The sequence below is a fragment of the Gasterosteus aculeatus genome, chromosome Y (assembly GCF_964276395.1).
Source record: "Gasterosteus aculeatus chromosome Y, fGasAcu3.hap1.1, whole genome shotgun sequence".
Taxonomy (NCBI): Eukaryota; Metazoa; Chordata; class Actinopteri; order Perciformes; family Gasterosteidae; genus Gasterosteus; species Gasterosteus aculeatus.
The window spans coordinates 19,090,143-19,107,013 of record NC_135709.1 but is presented as its reverse complement, the minus strand read 5'-3'; the positions used below and the strand labels follow the sequence as shown (position 1 = coordinate 19,107,013).

The following is a 16,871-nucleotide window of genomic DNA, read 5'->3' as shown; positions in this document are numbered from 1 at the left end:
TGTGTATGTCTAAGTGTGTGTGCGTTTATTTGCATGTACATGTTAATTTACAGTAAGTGTGGGCGGGAGAAGAACAACTGTGATCAATATCCCAGCCTGATCTCCAAAACCTGTTCGTAAAAATGTATACGAAAATCTTGAACATACAAATTCGTAGTGATACATAGGAAATAAATACGGACTGCAACTGATGACGTCACCCTATTCAAAGTGAACGGGGACCTGCACCCCGTAAACACACTTTGTGAAGTCTAACCATGTAAAATAAACGTGTTATGATTGCATTTTTAACGAGAAATCAATGTTAACTTGTAAGAATAGAATACTAACCCTAACCCCCTCAAAAAATCCAACATGGCGGAGAGACGTTCACTCAAGAATCCAACATGGTCCGCCATGTTGTTCACTCAGGGGGCGTGGTTAACCACCGCCAGTTAGTATGTATTGTTACGAATTGTTCAAGATTTTTGTATACATTTTTACGAACAGGTTTTGGAGATCACGTTGCAATATCCATCTTTTCACGTACTCTGTACGTGTATTTCTGCATACATTTTCAGTCAAATCACACATGTGCACTTAGCAAACTAAACGTGTTTCGATGTCTAGAGTTGAGCAGAGTGATACATCTCAGTGGAGTGACATTAACATGGTGTGATGTCACAATGACATTAGCTGACATTAATGACAAGGACCTCTGCACATGACCTTTTCGCATTGTATATGAACCACCGCGTTTGCTTTATTATAGTCTTAAATCAAATCTTTCCTTTTCTCATGAAACACCTGAATGACAATATACAGATTAATTAGATTTTTTGTTTTGAATATTGCCACTTTGAATGTGTTTGCACTGTAGGTGTCAGCTTAAATGAATAGTTACAGCCTCGGCACACTCAGAAAAGCATTGATGCAAAAGTCAGCAGCGGAAAAATGAAATTGGGTTCTGATGAATAGAAAATGTGTTGCTACTGACGGTAGCCTGACTATTTGAAAATAAAGGGTTTTATGCATCTAACATCTCTTTTTATGCAATTTGGCTTCAACTTGGACATGTTTTTGACTACTCTACTTGTAAACTCAAAATGCATTAAATATGTATACTTTATTAGAGCTTTAGATCCCTAGACTGAGTCACTAAAGTAGTCTGAACATTATTAATGTGTGTTGAAAGCAGGTGTAATTGTCAAATTGTGTAATTAACCAGTTATTTTTGCACATAGTGAACATGGTGCGTTTAACTTCGTCGTCATTGTGTGTGTATGGCTGAAATGGGAGGTATATTTAGCTGCTGACAGCTAGTGCAGAGTAGATGGAGGTCTGGACCGGAGCCCAGGACTGGAAGCCAAAGAATAGAATCATTGGTGACAGCAGACAGACTTTCGGATCTAATCCAGTCTTTACTCACGCACAGATCTAACATGACCTTTGTTAAACTTTCTTACTTGCAAAGTCCAACAGATGGAGATTGAAATATGACTAAAGTTTGATGCAATCAATCCCCGAGAGGAGGGTCAGGGTGTCCGTCAGGTTATGTTAACCTCAATGTTATGAAAAAAGTCAATGTTTAATACTGGGGAGTTTCTTTTAAGGCCAATGCTTTCCTTCACGTGTTTAATGAGGTAACACTTATAGAACAACTGCATTGTATGTCAAAACCATTTTGGCTTGTGGGTTATCATGAAACACATTACAAACAATCTGGTTTGACCTTCTCCCACCTTGGCAGTAGGTGAACTTCACAGGGTTGTCATTATAGTACTTTGTACCGCTGGGGAAGGATCACCACTAATATGCTTGTGCCATTTTTTTTCACTGTCTGCCTTTGGATCACACAGTGTGTTTACATGATGGTATACTTGGAATCTTTGCTTAGTGGGACTATGCTATCTTTCGGGGCAAGTGCTATTATCCCAAAATACATGGCAGTGAATAAATCGAATCATTGGCCGAAAGCATATCGTCATACCCAATACGATAGGTGGCGCTGTTTTCATTACAACTAGTTGTGATACAGCCATTTCCGCTTGACCGCTTCACCACTACCAACAACAACAACATCCAACAACAACAACATCAACATTGCGAGAAAGATGGCGAACGGAGAGCAAGGTGAAGCTACATCCCTCTACTATTTGTGCATGATGTTAATAGGAGCACAGCGAATGTGAATGGCGCTATTGGCTGATGTGATAACGGAGAGAAGACGCCGTCTGGATCTCAAGCATGCGCAAAGACGCAAAGTCCAGTTCCTCATCCGATTCACCGTTACATGCCGCAATAGTCAAACTATCAACTGGATCGGATGGAGTTATCCAGGGGTGTTAGTCGGATCGTAGTCGGACCGCACATAGTCGGACAAAGGTGTTTACATGAAACGGATCATTCGATTTCAGTCCGACTAAGCCAGTTATTCCAATCCATGTAACCACGCTGAGTGTTGTTTTATGGTTTAAGGCCCAACAGCCAGTCGAAATACACAACAAATACATACATGAACAAGTTACATGTTACAAATATAAAGAGGCCCCACAACCGGGCACCTGCAGCATACCATAAAAAAAGTGGAGCGGTATCCGACACAAAGTCTCCAGCAGACACGGTCGACCAATCGTGTGCTAGAGAGAGATCCAGGGGATCACCAAAGTCATTTGGGGAACACGGATGTCCGTACGGAATTTCACAGCCCACTAAATGGTTCATGAGACATTTCAGTCTACCACACTTTGTTTGTGTTTTAAGGACTTCAGTGATAAGCGCTATCTTTGCATTTAATTATGTAAATAAATAAAATGTATGACGAGAGTTCTTGGCTGAACTTTAAGGCACTTGCCCAATTTGACATCATCGCTGATGAACGTTTCACGGTTCCCTCTCTTTTTCTAAGAAATCTTATCAAGCACTCTTGACAGTTCAAAACTCTTTAAAAAAGCACTTGAATTACATCACAAATTAACTGTAAAATGTAGAAATCAGATCGCTGTCTCCCCATTTCTGTGTTTTTGTTTTCTGGTTTATGTTGCTCTCAGTTATTCCCTCATTTTCTCTGTAATTATGTTGAAAAAAAACGGGGGAACGATCACAAAGCAAGCCAGGTAAACCATCGGCTGTATTATGCAATTGGAAAGCAATGTTGAAATATATCTCAACATCACAATATCCTCCCACAATAATAAGTGCACACACCAAACCGGTATTTTTTCATTTCTGAATGAGCACTCCCCTAGATCTCGACAGAGCACTTAAGCCACCGGTCATGTTAATTACAATTATATCCACCTGTTATTCAGCAGTATTCATTTTAATTGACAGGTGGCAATCAATTTGCACTCGACTTTATTCAGGGTTCTGCTGTTTCTAATGCTAGTGACACTTTTTTTCATATCATTTTTCTGGCTTACACACTTTCTCACTCACACATACACCAACAAACACACTGGTCTCATTCTGCCAGTACTACAGTGCTCTGTGGCCTTCAGCAGTAAGACTGTGACAGCTCTGCGGTTTGAGCTCCTAAAATTAGATCATAATCACGTCTCCGTCTCAGGGAAGGTCTCCGTTGTGTTTTTTTTAACATGCTCTCTTTTGCTCTGAGACTCTGAAGGAGGCGTACCTCGTTCCTTTTGCAATCTAAATCCCTGTTTTGTTTTACTCCAAAGAAACTGGCCACAGCTGCCGAGAAGCTTCAGATGGAGCATATGTGGAAAGACGACTTTGAGGTAACAGGACACAACAATACAGATCCCACACTTACAGGAATACTGCAAGCACAAGTATATGTATACTTTATGTATGTGTTTTACATACTGCATTTGTGTAAAACGAGGTGACACATTAACGAGGTGAAGCATTGACGGCTCTGCACTCGATCTGAATTTAATAGATTTAATCTGTTTTTGTCTCTGTGTCATTTGCAGTGATTATATCTCCATCACGTAAATTGGTGTATTGCATATTATATTCTCTGTTATGACTCATTATGCCCCTCATTTTTTAGATGACAAACACTGATTTCTAAAAACTGCAGCGGCACGCAATTAGAACGCAGAGTAAAGTAGAAAAGAAGAAAGAAAAAAAAGAAAAAAAGATGCTCTCTAAACTGTGGATTGCCGTATTGGAGCATGGAAATGGCTTTAAGGACACAGTTACAGATGTACAAACTTGACGGAGCTGTGGAGCTTACAGTATCAGTAGCGCAAACTAGGAGAACATATCAATGTTGTCACATAGCTGTTTAGAAGAGGATTAAGCATTTCTCCACCGCGTAAATGTTGGACTTGTTTGTGAAGCAGCCACTAAAGTGATGAGGTTTGTTGTTCCTTGCTTGCAAGGGTGATGAAATCTCCTACTACAACGCAAAGGACAATGTGAGTGCTTTTTATTTGCTCTTCTTCCATATTAGCCCCTGCAAACACACGGGTCACACTCGGACACGGGCCGGTAATGTGCCGTTGCAACACATCACCCTCCCTTCTCCTCCCGTCCGCCCTCCTCATGTTCCCTCCCCTCCTCCATTCTTCTTCTCCTTCTATTCAACACAAAAGGTACCCCATGTTCTCATTCTCGCTTTCCCGCCCCTCCCTCCACCTCACACCCTCTATATACCCTGCATTCTTTTCTCCATATCTCATCATGCTTCTCGTCTCATAGCTCCCCGTCTGCATTGCTCTCATCGATGTAAGTTGGTGATTTCACGCTGGGAGTTGTAAATCAAGGCGCATGGACAATCTTGCTGTCGCCCGTTACTCCTACGAAGTAAAGATAATAAGAACGCGAGGAAAAAAGATATGAGGAAGACAGTCGATGATGCGATTTATTCTTAAATGAGCTGGGAGGGTGTAAAAAGTGCGGCAATGACATTCTCACATGAGACATGAGTTGCTTTTAAATAAAATCAGGGCCTCTTTTTTGTGTGAAATAACAAGGGCTTCTTGTGGTTTCTTAAGCTTTACTGTCTGCATCTTGATGGTTTTGTTTTCCTCAGCTGGATGCAAATGAGACAGAAGGAAGAAAATATAGGATCCGGCCAGACTTTAAAGAGGACCCATCCTTTAAACGTCTGACTGACTACAACCACACGGCTGTCCACATCCCCACTGACATCTATGATGGCTGTGAGTACACACACACACACATACATGCATACAAAACCAATGGTTTCCATGGATACAAGTGACACACCAACCTATTATGACATGTTTAGAGATAGAGCCTCTGGCAAATTTGCCCATGGTCCAACTTTTTTAAAGAGCTGGTAACCGTGGCGGCGGTGCTAACACAAAACAAATCAATGTCATTACATTGTGACACATTCAGCCTCTGTTCAGCAAATATAAGAAAGAAAGTAAATAATAACGTTATTATGATGTGTTCCCATGTAACTCATAAAATGTAGCGTTGGGGAGAAACTTCTCGAAAATCCCCTCGTTTGAAGGGGATGTTATCATGTCAATATAAATAGTTATTAGAGCTGTTAACATTCGCCCTAAGCATTTTATAATACTTTATTAGCGATACTAATGACATGGATTTTGATGGCTAACACTGACTTAGGAGCAGTTGAAATGATTTTTTTGATGATGCATAAAAAAAGAATGGTCTTGCACACTGTTTAATCACACAACAAATGGATCTGTATCGGTCTAAATGGATCATCAACGATCATCGGCTAATGTCAAAAAAACGTCATGGGGGATCGGTAGGAGTCCTGTTGGATCCTTTTTTATTTTGTACTGATCCGTGTGTGACAGTGATCCATGATGCAACCCAAACCGTGAGGAATTGTGCTTCTTTCATAACACAAGTTTACGCTTAGTTTACAAAGTGCTTTGACAGACAGAGCAGCTAAAGAAAAGCAATAAAACATCAGAGAGCTCAACAGAGGCCCAACAAAGCCAGCCGAGGTAGGCTAAGAGATGAAACAGTAGATAGATAAAACCGTGAAATTAACTGTTACAATGGCCATGTTTGATGGCCATGTTCATGTTGCGAGTTGTACTTTTAACAGTATTGTTTATGCCTGCATGTAAAGCGGTTTTTGTTTTAATGAAACATATGTGCATCTATTACAGTGTGTTTATCCCGAACCAAAAAAAACCCCATATATTCCTGATACTTTCATCATTATGTGGTGACATTTACCCTGAGTGGTTCAGAGGAATCTGATTCTCTAGTGTCCCTGTGACATTAGCACGGCTCAAGTTCAACTCAAACGACTTAACAATGGTCTGTTGAATATCGTAACCGTGACGTGAATTATGTATTATGTTTGAATAATCTTTCATCTCTTCTTTTTTTTTTAGATACGCTGAGCTGCTTGGACCTGTTCACCTTGATCAGTTGATTAATGCATTGATTTTTCTTAAACTATTTTATTTCTGATCTCTCCTAAAAGTCAAAATAGCTCTGGTGACAGAGGTTAACTTGATGTGTTCGAACATGATGTACGGGGCGATGATGGAAGAGATTGTCAATCCAAATAAAAACGTCTGTAATCGATGATGTAGACGTGTCGCCGCAGCCTAAACGGTTAGGATACATACGGAATCAATCTTTGAAAAAACAGGATTAGGCTAGAGATAGTATGAGCTCACGGTATAAGATTGGCCCTTGTTTATTCAAAGAATAGTCCCACTTGTGTGTATTTTTACTCATATATTGTGTCAGTCTTGGCCACACATGCAGAAGTATATGTCTTGTATGCCTTGAGTAAAAAGAAACACAAGATTTATATGTTTTTGGAGTTCCAAATTTGTTCCAATTTTATCTCCACCCTATAAATGTTCCAGGAATAGCCTTTGCTCAGCTGGAGAAAATTGGATTTTCTGGGCAAATTGGGAAGCAAGTTTATGAAATCAGTTTCCATCGGCAGCAGCGTGTCATGTGAGATGAGTATACAATAGGAAGCAGACGTTCTCTCCAGGTGACGCAGAGGTCACAAAAACCACCGTAGTTTATTCTCTTCCAGAAAATAAAAGTGTGTCAGTATTGCCGTCATGAGTAGCTCCCATTTTTAAATAGATGATATGGTTCTATGAATGGCCTGTTGCCTCTGGCCCTGTTCTACCTTCTAATACTGCTACCACCTACAATGTGGATCTACAGTTGCCACTGGATGAAAACCATCACCACATGATGGGGTGGGTTTCCTTAGTATCCGACTGAGATGAAGTCATTGTGGGATGCAGATTCAGTCTGGCATCAAAGCCATGCCGGGTGCAGCCTGGGAATTCATTAGTATCAGTGGCAATATGGCTGAGCGGAGGACACTGTATCCCTTATGAAGCAATACTGGATTTCAGCTCATTAAATTAAGTCAGACGTTTTCAAAACCAAGTAAAGAAAATATTACCACTGGTTCAGATGTGATTTTGGTCTGCTCGTTTAGCACTGTTTTTTGGTTTGTTTGCGTAGACAATGTGTGCGTGTGTAAATATATTCTGTGTATATCTTACTACACAGGGATTTTGCTTCTGACATACTTCAGCCAATGTGGGTCTTCAGCCTTTATTTAAAAATCACACACACTTTTCTCATTAAATAACAATGACTTCCATGTTATTTTCTACCATTTCTCTCTCTCTCTCTCTCTCTCCTTTACAATAAAAAACATGCAGTCCTGACAACCCCGGATTCATTAACTCACCCCTCTAGAGGATAGCATGCAAATGAAGTGTTTGCTTTGCACATCAATGAGCCACGTCACACTCAATACAGAATACCAATCTTTTCCACACGTGCAAACGCACATACGCATGTACAGAATCACACAAAATCTTATATATATATATTTATATGGTGCTAGACTGACTGACTGATATATATATATATATATATATATATATATATATATATATATATATATAGTGCTGAATGACTGATAGTTGGGGCAGCGTGTGTCTCCATCCATCATAGTAAGTGTTATATGGCTGTGAGCTGCCTGGATGCTGTCTCATTGCATCCATAATGTGGGTTGCCTCTCAGAGCACATCCTACACACACAGGTTATCGATTTGTTTCAGGTAAAATTAAGCAAAGTTCACTGCTGGCCCCATTACAAGCCAAAAAACCCTCCTCTGTATCTGTTACCAAATCCCAGCACGGCTTTGCGAGCGGGCAGACTGAGCAGACTTGTGTGCGTCAATCTTAATGCATTTGTTAAACCGGAATGACGCATGTCTTGGACAGTCTACAATGGCCTGCTCATATGTTTATTGCTCATTATTACAGAATACACATGCGCAACACTTCTGCGCTGCATTTTTCTGTATATCTGTCTTTTCAGCACAGGTTGGTTGATGTGCATTTGTGTTTTTATTTTAGCCACCATTGTGCTGAATGAACTGGAGTGGTCGGAGGCATTAGAGGAAGTGTTTAGAAAGAACAGAGAGGATGACCCGACTCTCCTCTGGCAGGTGTATGGCAGCGCTACGGGGCTGGCTCGCTACTATCCAGGTAACCAAACAACCCAAAAAAACCAATCAGCAGATCAGAATCAGGAATCAGGAAACATTTATTACCAAAATATGTCAAACATACAAGGAATTTGTTGTGTGACAATAGACAACAAGACAGCAGTGCACAAGTAATAAAATAAAGTCAAATGAAATACTAATGCAATGGGTTAGTAGAATAAGGCTATGGGTTAGTATAAAACAAGGGAATAAAGTTAAAGTTAAAAATTTAAAATATTAAAAAAGTTAAATAAAATATTAAGCATAAAGTGCACTAGCGAACAAGTAATAAAGTGACGAGTTAAAGTGGCATGTGCAGTGTGAAGGGGAATGACCGGTGGAATGTTATAGTCAGTCAGTGGGGGACCGGGCTCTGTTGATGAGCCTGACTGCCGACGGGAAGAAACTGTTGGTGTGGCGGGAGGTCTTTGTCCTGATGGACCTCAGCCTCCGGCCAGATGGAAGGGGCACAAACAGGTTTTGTCCGGGGTGAGAGGGGTCGGCCACGATCTTTTTAGCACGCTTCAGAGACCTGGAAGCGAAGAAGTCCTGCAGGGACGGGAGATTGCAGCCGATCACCCTCTCTGCAGAGCGGATGACACGCTGCAGCCTGCCCTTGTCCTTAGCTGTGGCTGCAGCGTACCAGACGGTGATGGAGGAGCAGAGGATGGACTCGATGATGGCCGTGTAGAAGTGGACCATCATCGTCTTTGGCAGGTTGAATTTCTTCAGCTGCCTCTGGAAGAACAACCTCTGCCGAAGGAATCCACAATAGTGACGGGGGTGTCACACAGGGTGATGGGGGAAGGTGGGGCTCTGTTCTGCCGGAAATCCACAACCATCTCGACTGTCTTTAGAGCGTTGAGCTCCAGGTTGTTCTGACTGCACCACGACACCAGATGGTCAGACTCCACCTGTCGGCGGACTCATCCCCACCAAAGATCAGTTCAATGAGGGTGGTGTCATCCGCAAACTTCAGGAGCTGGGCGGACTGGTGACTGGAGGTGCAGCTGTTGGTGTACAGGGAGAAGAGCAGAGGGGAAAGAACGCAGCCTTGGGGGGAACTGGTGCTGATGGACCGAGAGGCTGAGACATGTTTCCCCAGCTTCACGTGCTGCTTCCTGTCAGACAGGAAGTCTGTGATCCACTTGCAGGTGGAGTCGGGCACGTGCAGCTGGGAGAGTTTGTCCTGCAGCAGAGACGGGATGATGGTGTTGAAGGCAGAGCTGAAGTCCACAAACAGGATCCTGGCGTAGGTTCCTGGGGAGTCCAGACGCTGGAGGATGTAGTGGAGGGCCATGTTGACAGCATCGTCCACAGACCTGTTGGCTCTGTAGGCGAACATGTAGGGGGTCCAGGAGGGGGTCGGTGAGGGACTTCAGGTGGGTCAGGACTAGCCGTTCAAAAGACTTCATGACTACAGAGGTCAGGGCGACGGGCCTGTAGTCATTGAGTCCTGTGATCCTGGGCTTCTTGGGAACAGGGATGATGGAGGAGGCCTTGAAGCAGGCTGGTACGTGGAATGTCTCCAGGGAGGTGTTGAAGATGTCAGTGAACACCGGAGTCAGCTGGTCAGCACAATGCTTCAGGGTGTGAGGGGAAACGGAGTCCGGACCGGCTGCCTTACAGGGATTTTGTCTTTTAAAGAGCCGGTTAACGTCTCTCTCCAGAATAGAGAGGGTCGTTGCTGGTGGGGGAGGGGAAGGTGATATAGATGAAGAGGCGTGAGCACCTGATGGGTTGGGGGAGGGAGGGGAGGGCGACTGCAGCAGGTTGGTGGAGCTGTGGGGGATGGGATCAGGACATTGTCTTTCGAATCTGCAGTAGAACTCATTCAGCTCGTCTGCCAGGCGGAGGTCATTCATGGAGTGGGGGGTTTTTGGCTTGTAGTTGGTGAGGTGTTTGAGGCCTCTCCAAACCGAAGCAGAGTCACTTGCTGAGAACTGTTGTTGGAGTTTCTCAGAGTACAGTCGTTTAGCGTCTCTCACCGCCTTGCTAAACTTGTATTTTGCCTCTGTGTACAAGTCTTTGTCCCCACTCCTAAATGCCTGATCCTTCTGCAGGCGTAGTGTTCTGAGTTCCGCTGTGAACCAGGGTTTGTCGTTGTAGTAACTCACCCTGGTGCATGATGGTACACAGCTGTCCTCACAGAAGCCGATGTAGGAAGTTACAGCCTCTGTGAACTCATCCAGACTGTTAGTATTAGTCCTGAAACCATCCCAGTCTGTGCAGTCAAAGCACGCCTGAAGATCCTCCAGCCCCTCACTGGTCCACTTCTTGAATTCCGCGCAGGACAACTCAGGAGGATTATGTAGCCTCCAAAATTATTATCCTAAATTATTTGTGCATTTCAAATCAGAGGTGCACTCATCAGCCGAATATTATTATTTGATTGACCTGAAGTTTGCTTGTTCTCACGGCACTGAGCAAAAAAAACCTCAATAAATAATCTTGGTTCAACTTGCACTGATTTTATCTGTGTTGTATATTGTGTCATTCTATTGTTAACGCCGTTATTCTAGTGCGTCTCGCTATTGGGTGTTGAGTGTTGTTTGCGCCGAGCTATTTATACTCATGAGATTTCCTGTCGTCATTGACACTATAACTTTATGGAAAAGGTTTATGTTTATTAGATATATTCTATTATTCCAATTGGGTGTGTCACACGCACCTTTTTTTGACTTGTTTAAAAAAAGCAGTGTCCATGCTTTGATTCATTACTACACACTGCTGAATCAAATACGTCACTGCATGTTGTCAGATATTTGCAAATCGACACTTCAGTCAGAGGTGTCAGATGTTATTCCCTTTTATTTCCTTTTGGATATAAAAACCTGAAAACACAAATCGTATCTCCTCTGACAGCTTCTCCCTGGATGGATGCACGCAAGACCCTGAGTAAAATTGACCTGTATGATGTCCGCAGGAGGCCATGGTGAGACAACTGTTTGACCTTAATTGAATGTTGGTCAGGTTTCAAGTCAATGGTAAGACGGTAAATATGAAAAGTATAATCATGTTGTGTAGGCTTAAAACTCACATTTAAGACTCGAAAAACTCTTCATTGATTGTAAATTTAATTCTGTAAACTGTACAGAGTAGATTTGAATGTTTTGTATGTAATATATGTGTATCCATATCAGGATCAGCAATATTCCCCAACCTTAAATACGTACATGTGGATGAATAGTGTAATGTGTAGGTAATATTGTGTCATAAAATATATTATTAGGATTGTTTTAACTTGGCTTTAAACATACTTGACCTGCTCAGAGAGTTTGTACGTGTCACAGACCAAATTTCCTTTCATTCATTATTTTCCTACTAGGTACATTCAAGGAGCCGCCTCACCTAAAGATATGCTAATCCTCGTGGACGCGTGAGTTACTTTATAGCCTCATTGATCTGTAATCTCCTCACATCAGTCATGATTTCCCCAGATTGCATCACATGCCCTCCTATAATTTCCACATATTGTAATGCATTTCCCAAGGCGGAAGCACTTGTAATTATACATCGAGTAAGAAAAAATTGAGCCGACAAATTGCAGCGAGAAGCTGTCGGGTACTTTGTTGTTGTCGCAGAAGCGGGAGTGTGTCTGGCTTGACTCTCAAGCTGATCAGGACCTCCGTCAGCGAGATGCTGGAGACTCTATCCGATGACGACTACGTCAATGTAGTTTATGTGAGTATTATTTTATGCATCACTGACTGTTGGGTAGACTGTGTGCGCTACGGAGGAGCATGATACACGATGGGAAGAAGGGACAAAGTGACAGACGGATTCAGAATTGTGCTCATGGGCATATTTGAATGGAGACATTGTGCACATAACCCTGCAGATACACAACACACACACACACACACATGCACATGCAGACAGGAGAGACAGAGATGGATGACAAGTAATGAAATATGGATTTCTCTCAGGTCCGGCCACCCTGAAACAGACCTTTAATGAAATATCCACTGCTCTATTTGGTGTGCAGGATGAAAAGTCTACCCCCACCCCACCCACCCCCTTACCTTGTGCGCTTGTGTGTGTTTGTAGGTGTGCATGCGCATGTGTGTACACTCTCACTTCTGCTTTTTAAAATCTAACACTCATTCATCACTGTCTTAATCGCTCCATCACTCTTTCCTGTCATCATTGAGACGTGACATTCCTCTTGGCATGTTGCCATGTGAAGTTCCTCCATACATCTCTCTGTGTCACTGAAGGATCACCTCCTACGTCTCTTCCTTACACACAAATTTTCCCCTCCGTTGTGGTTTTTCCACCAATCCAGCCGTTCCACCTTTTACCTCCTTTCCATCTATTTCAGAATGTCCACATTTGTGATTACACTCAAAGAGAGCTAATGTTGTGATACTGAAGTGGGTGGTTGAGAATGTGTTTGTTGAGACGGAGCGTAATGCAGACTGCAGCCATCTTCTATCATTCAGACTCTGTTTCCTCCCTCTGGGGGCCCTTTGTCTTGGACACAATGTATTCTGTTTCACAGCAGACTTGTGCAATTATCCGGATCTGTCGGAGAGCTCAGTGTGTGTGTGTGTTTATGTGTATGTCTACCAAAGTGAGAAAGAACGAGAGCGATTAGCTGAGAGACGGATTCAGTTTGAACTTTTTTTCTTTAAAGAAATGCATTAAAACCGATGGTGTTAGTGGTCCTAGGAAAATGAAAGGGACCCATTTAAAAGGTTGCTAACAGGATCATTTACATTTATTACAATTTTGGGATGTGTTTTACTATATTACAATGACTTGGTCCTTACTGAAGTCGATATTGAAATCTGGGGATACTTAGAAGTTCAATAGAGGGAGAAACATGAACAGTCGGAAAAGTTATATTATGCAAAGCTAATGTGGTCTGGAGGTAAAACTGACAGGGAGTTATAATCAGGTATCAGGAACCAGGAAACATTTATTTGCCATAATATGCTAAACATACAAGGAATTTGTCTTGGCGGTTAGTGCGCGACAGTAGACAGACAAGACAACAGTGCACAAGTAATAAAATAAAGTAAAATGAAATGCTAATGCAATGGGTTAGTAGAAGAAGGCTATGGGTTAGTATATAACAAGGGAATAAAGTTAAAACATTTTAAATATTAAAAAAGTTAAAAAGGAAAATATTAAGCATAAAGTGCACTAACGAACAAGTAACAGACAAGTAACAAAGTGACGAGTGACGACAAAGTGATGAATTGCAGTTAAAGTGGCATGTGCAGTGTGAAGAGGAGTGACCGGTGGAATGTTATAGTCAGTCAGTGGGGGACCGGCCTCTGTTGATGAGCCCGACTGCCGACGGGAAGAAACTGTTCGTGTGGCAGGAGGTCTTAGTCCTGATGGACCTCAGCCTCCTGCCAGATGGAAGGGGCACAAACAGGTTTTGTCCGGGGAGAGAGGGGTCGGCTACGATCTTTTTAGCACGCTTCAGAGACCTGGAAGCGAACAAGTCCTGCAGGGACGGCAGATTGCAGCCGATCACCCTCTCTGCAGAGCGGATGACACGCTGCAGCCTGCCCTTGTCCTTGGCTGTGGCTGCAGCGTACCAGAGGGTGATGGAGGAGCAGAGGATAGACTCGATGATGGCCGTGTAGAAGTGGACCATCATCGTCTTTGGCAAGTTGAATTTCTTCAGCTGCCTCAGGAAGAACAACCTCTGCTGAGCCTTCTTGGTGATGGAGCTGATGTTCAGCTCCCACTTGAGGTCCTGGGTGATGATGGAGCCTAGGAAACAGAAGGAATCCACAATAGTGACGGGGGAGTCACACAGGGTGATGGGGGAGGGTGGGGCTCTGTTCCGCTGGAAATCCACAACCATCTCCTTTAGAGCGTTGAGCTCCAGGTTGTTCTGACTGCACCACGACACCAGATGGTCAGACTCCCACCTGTAGGCGGACTCATCACCACCAGAGATTAGTCCAATGAGGGTGGTGTCATCCGCAAACTTCAGGAGCTTGACGGACTGGTGACTGGAGGTGCAGCTGTTGGTGTACAGGGAGAAGAGCAGAGGGGAAAGAACGCAGCCTTGGGGGGAACCGGTGCTGATGGACCGAGAGGCTGAGACATGTTTCCCCAGCTTCACGTGCTGCTTCCTGTCAGACATGAAGTCTGTGATCCACTTGCAGGTGGAGTCGGGCACGTGCAGCTGGGAGAGTTTGTCCTGCAGCAGAGACGGGATGATGGTGTTGAAGGCAGAGCTGAAGTCCACAAACAGGATCCTGGCGTAGGTTCCTGGGGAGTCCAGATGCTGGAGGATGTAGTGGAGGGCCATGTTGACAGCATCGTCCACAGACCTGTTGGCTCTGTAGGCGAACTGCAGGGGGTCCAGGAGGGGGTCGGTGAGGGACTTCAGGTGGGTCAGGACTAGCCGTTCAAAAGACTTCATGACTACAGAGGTCAGGGCGACGGGCCTGTAGTCATTGAGTCCTGTGATCCTGGGCTTCTTGGGAACAGGGATGATGGTGGAGGCCTTGAAGCAGGCTGGTACGTGGAATGTCTCCAGGGAGGTGTTGAAGATGTCAGTGAACACCGGAGACAGCTGGTCAGCACAATGCTTCAGGGTGTGAGGGGAGACTGAGTCCGGACCGGCTGCCTTACGGGGATTTTGTCTTCTAAAGAGCCGGTTAACGTCTCTCTCCAGAATAGAGAGGGTCGTTGCTGGTGGGGGAGGGGAAGGTGATATAGATGAAGAGGCGTGAGCACCTGATGGGCTGGGGGAGGGAGGGGTGAGGGACTGCAGCAGGTTGCTGGAGCTGTGGGGGATGGGATCAGGACATTGTCTTTCAAATCTGCAGTAGAACTCATTCAGCTCGTCTGCAAGGCAGAGGTCATTCATGGAGTGGGGTTTTTTTTGCTTGTAGTTTGTGAGGTGGTAGAAATATCAATCCTCCCCTGCACAGTAAAACGATGTAGTAGAACCTGTGTGATCAAATGATCGTGTCTCATCATGACTCTTTATTTCTCTCTATTGTTTATTTCTCTCCATTGTTTTTTTAATCTTACCACATTTTCAGATCCTAGTATTGTATATCACCAAAATGAAGGATTTCCCAAATTACCAAAATAAGACAAAAGTAAATTGTAATTTACCCTATTTTTTCCTATCCAGCTTCATCTTTCTGTCTTTGGCGGTGTTCTGCTGATGTCTGTTTATTTTATTTTCAGTCTTTCCAACTTTTTAAATTTGAAATCATTTTGGCTCGTTTCTTCTCACTTTCCATCACACTCCCTGGACCTCCTTAACCTTCATACAACCTGTTCAGCCGTGTTAGTCGGTGTCAGCCGTGTTAGCAAGCATCATGCAGTGACGTCCGTAAAAATTCAGAGTACTAAATCAGCAAAGCAGAGAGTCCTGCTGGATTAGGATTTGAAGATTAGCCTTCTCTCTTGTGTGACATCACTAATCCATTACCAAGACCTGGACCGTCTCACACACACACACACAGAGGTGTTGTAATAGGATCACCAGGGGAACAGAGGAATTGGTTGTAGATTGTATTGACATATGTGTGCAAGGACAATAACAATTTAGCAAAGGCTGATACAATTGTTTACAAAAATCTTCATAATCAGATTTTATGATCAATACCATCTCAGCAAAGTAGTTTGAATGGTCCAGACCAAGGAAGAACCCACAAAAGTTTGCGAGGCGGATGCACACATTATTTTTTTTCATGTCATGGCAGAGGTCTGCCCTTATATTTTGCTCAATGACACACATAATCTAATTTCTTCTGCTTTTAAAACCTGCATTCACACTCTCTCTCCTCTTTTGTGTCCTATTCGTGTCATTTCCTGTTTCTCACCCTCACACATTCCCTCCCCACCTTCCTCCCTTCTCCTTTTAATAGATTACTTGATAAATGATCCCTGTCTGCTGCACGAGGGCAATTATGCAAACTTCCATTGTGAGTGTGTGCATGTTTATTCGCTGTCGCCTTGATTCAGTCTTTTGTCAAGTCATAGCCGTTGTGATATTGCTTTTCCATTAAATGGAGATGTGTATGTCTTTTAATGTCAATCTAAAAGCAACTTCCAGGCAGTCGGGCTCATTGGAGACACGCGCTCAAACACACCCACACACCCATATGGTCAGAGTTCGGTTTGTCTCCGTGCTTGTCAGCCTGGATCAGTGTTTTCAGCCTCCCTTTGGCCATCTCACAGACACATTGATAGTGGAGATCGATGAGGTGCAGTTTTGTTTCGGAAGAGTTCTGTAACACGGTAGATGGGCTGGTTTCAGTCAACGTTGGGTGGATTATGTGTGCATAATGTGTGCATAATGTGTGCATGTGGGACGGAAAATGAGCAGGTCGCACCTTTAAAAACCTTTAAAAACCTAACCTTGTATAGCAGAATCTTGTTTCCATGGATACCAAATCTTTGAGCTCCCAGGATGTGAAGCAATTA

The 16,871-nt window shown here is 43.4% G+C and overlaps 1 protein-coding gene across 1 annotated transcript in view; it reads left to right on the top strand.

The window, feature by feature from the left end:
* Window positions 1-16,871, top strand: part of LOC120812388 (voltage-dependent calcium channel subunit alpha-2/delta-1-like) — a 64,921-nt gene that overhangs the window by 30,689 nt on the left and 17,361 nt on the right. Inside the window, exons 4-10 of the mRNA XM_078097706.1 lie at window positions 3,660-3,719; window positions 4,332-4,367; window positions 4,985-5,114; window positions 8,323-8,454; window positions 11,319-11,388; window positions 11,782-11,832; window positions 12,038-12,137. Coding sequence (XP_077953832.1) covers window positions 3,660-3,719; window positions 4,332-4,367; window positions 4,985-5,114; window positions 8,323-8,454; window positions 11,319-11,388; window positions 11,782-11,832; window positions 12,038-12,137 — 579 coding nt within the window. The remainder of the gene's footprint in view (window positions 1-3,659; window positions 3,720-4,331; window positions 4,368-4,984; window positions 5,115-8,322; window positions 8,455-11,318; window positions 11,389-11,781; window positions 11,833-12,037; window positions 12,138-16,871) is intronic.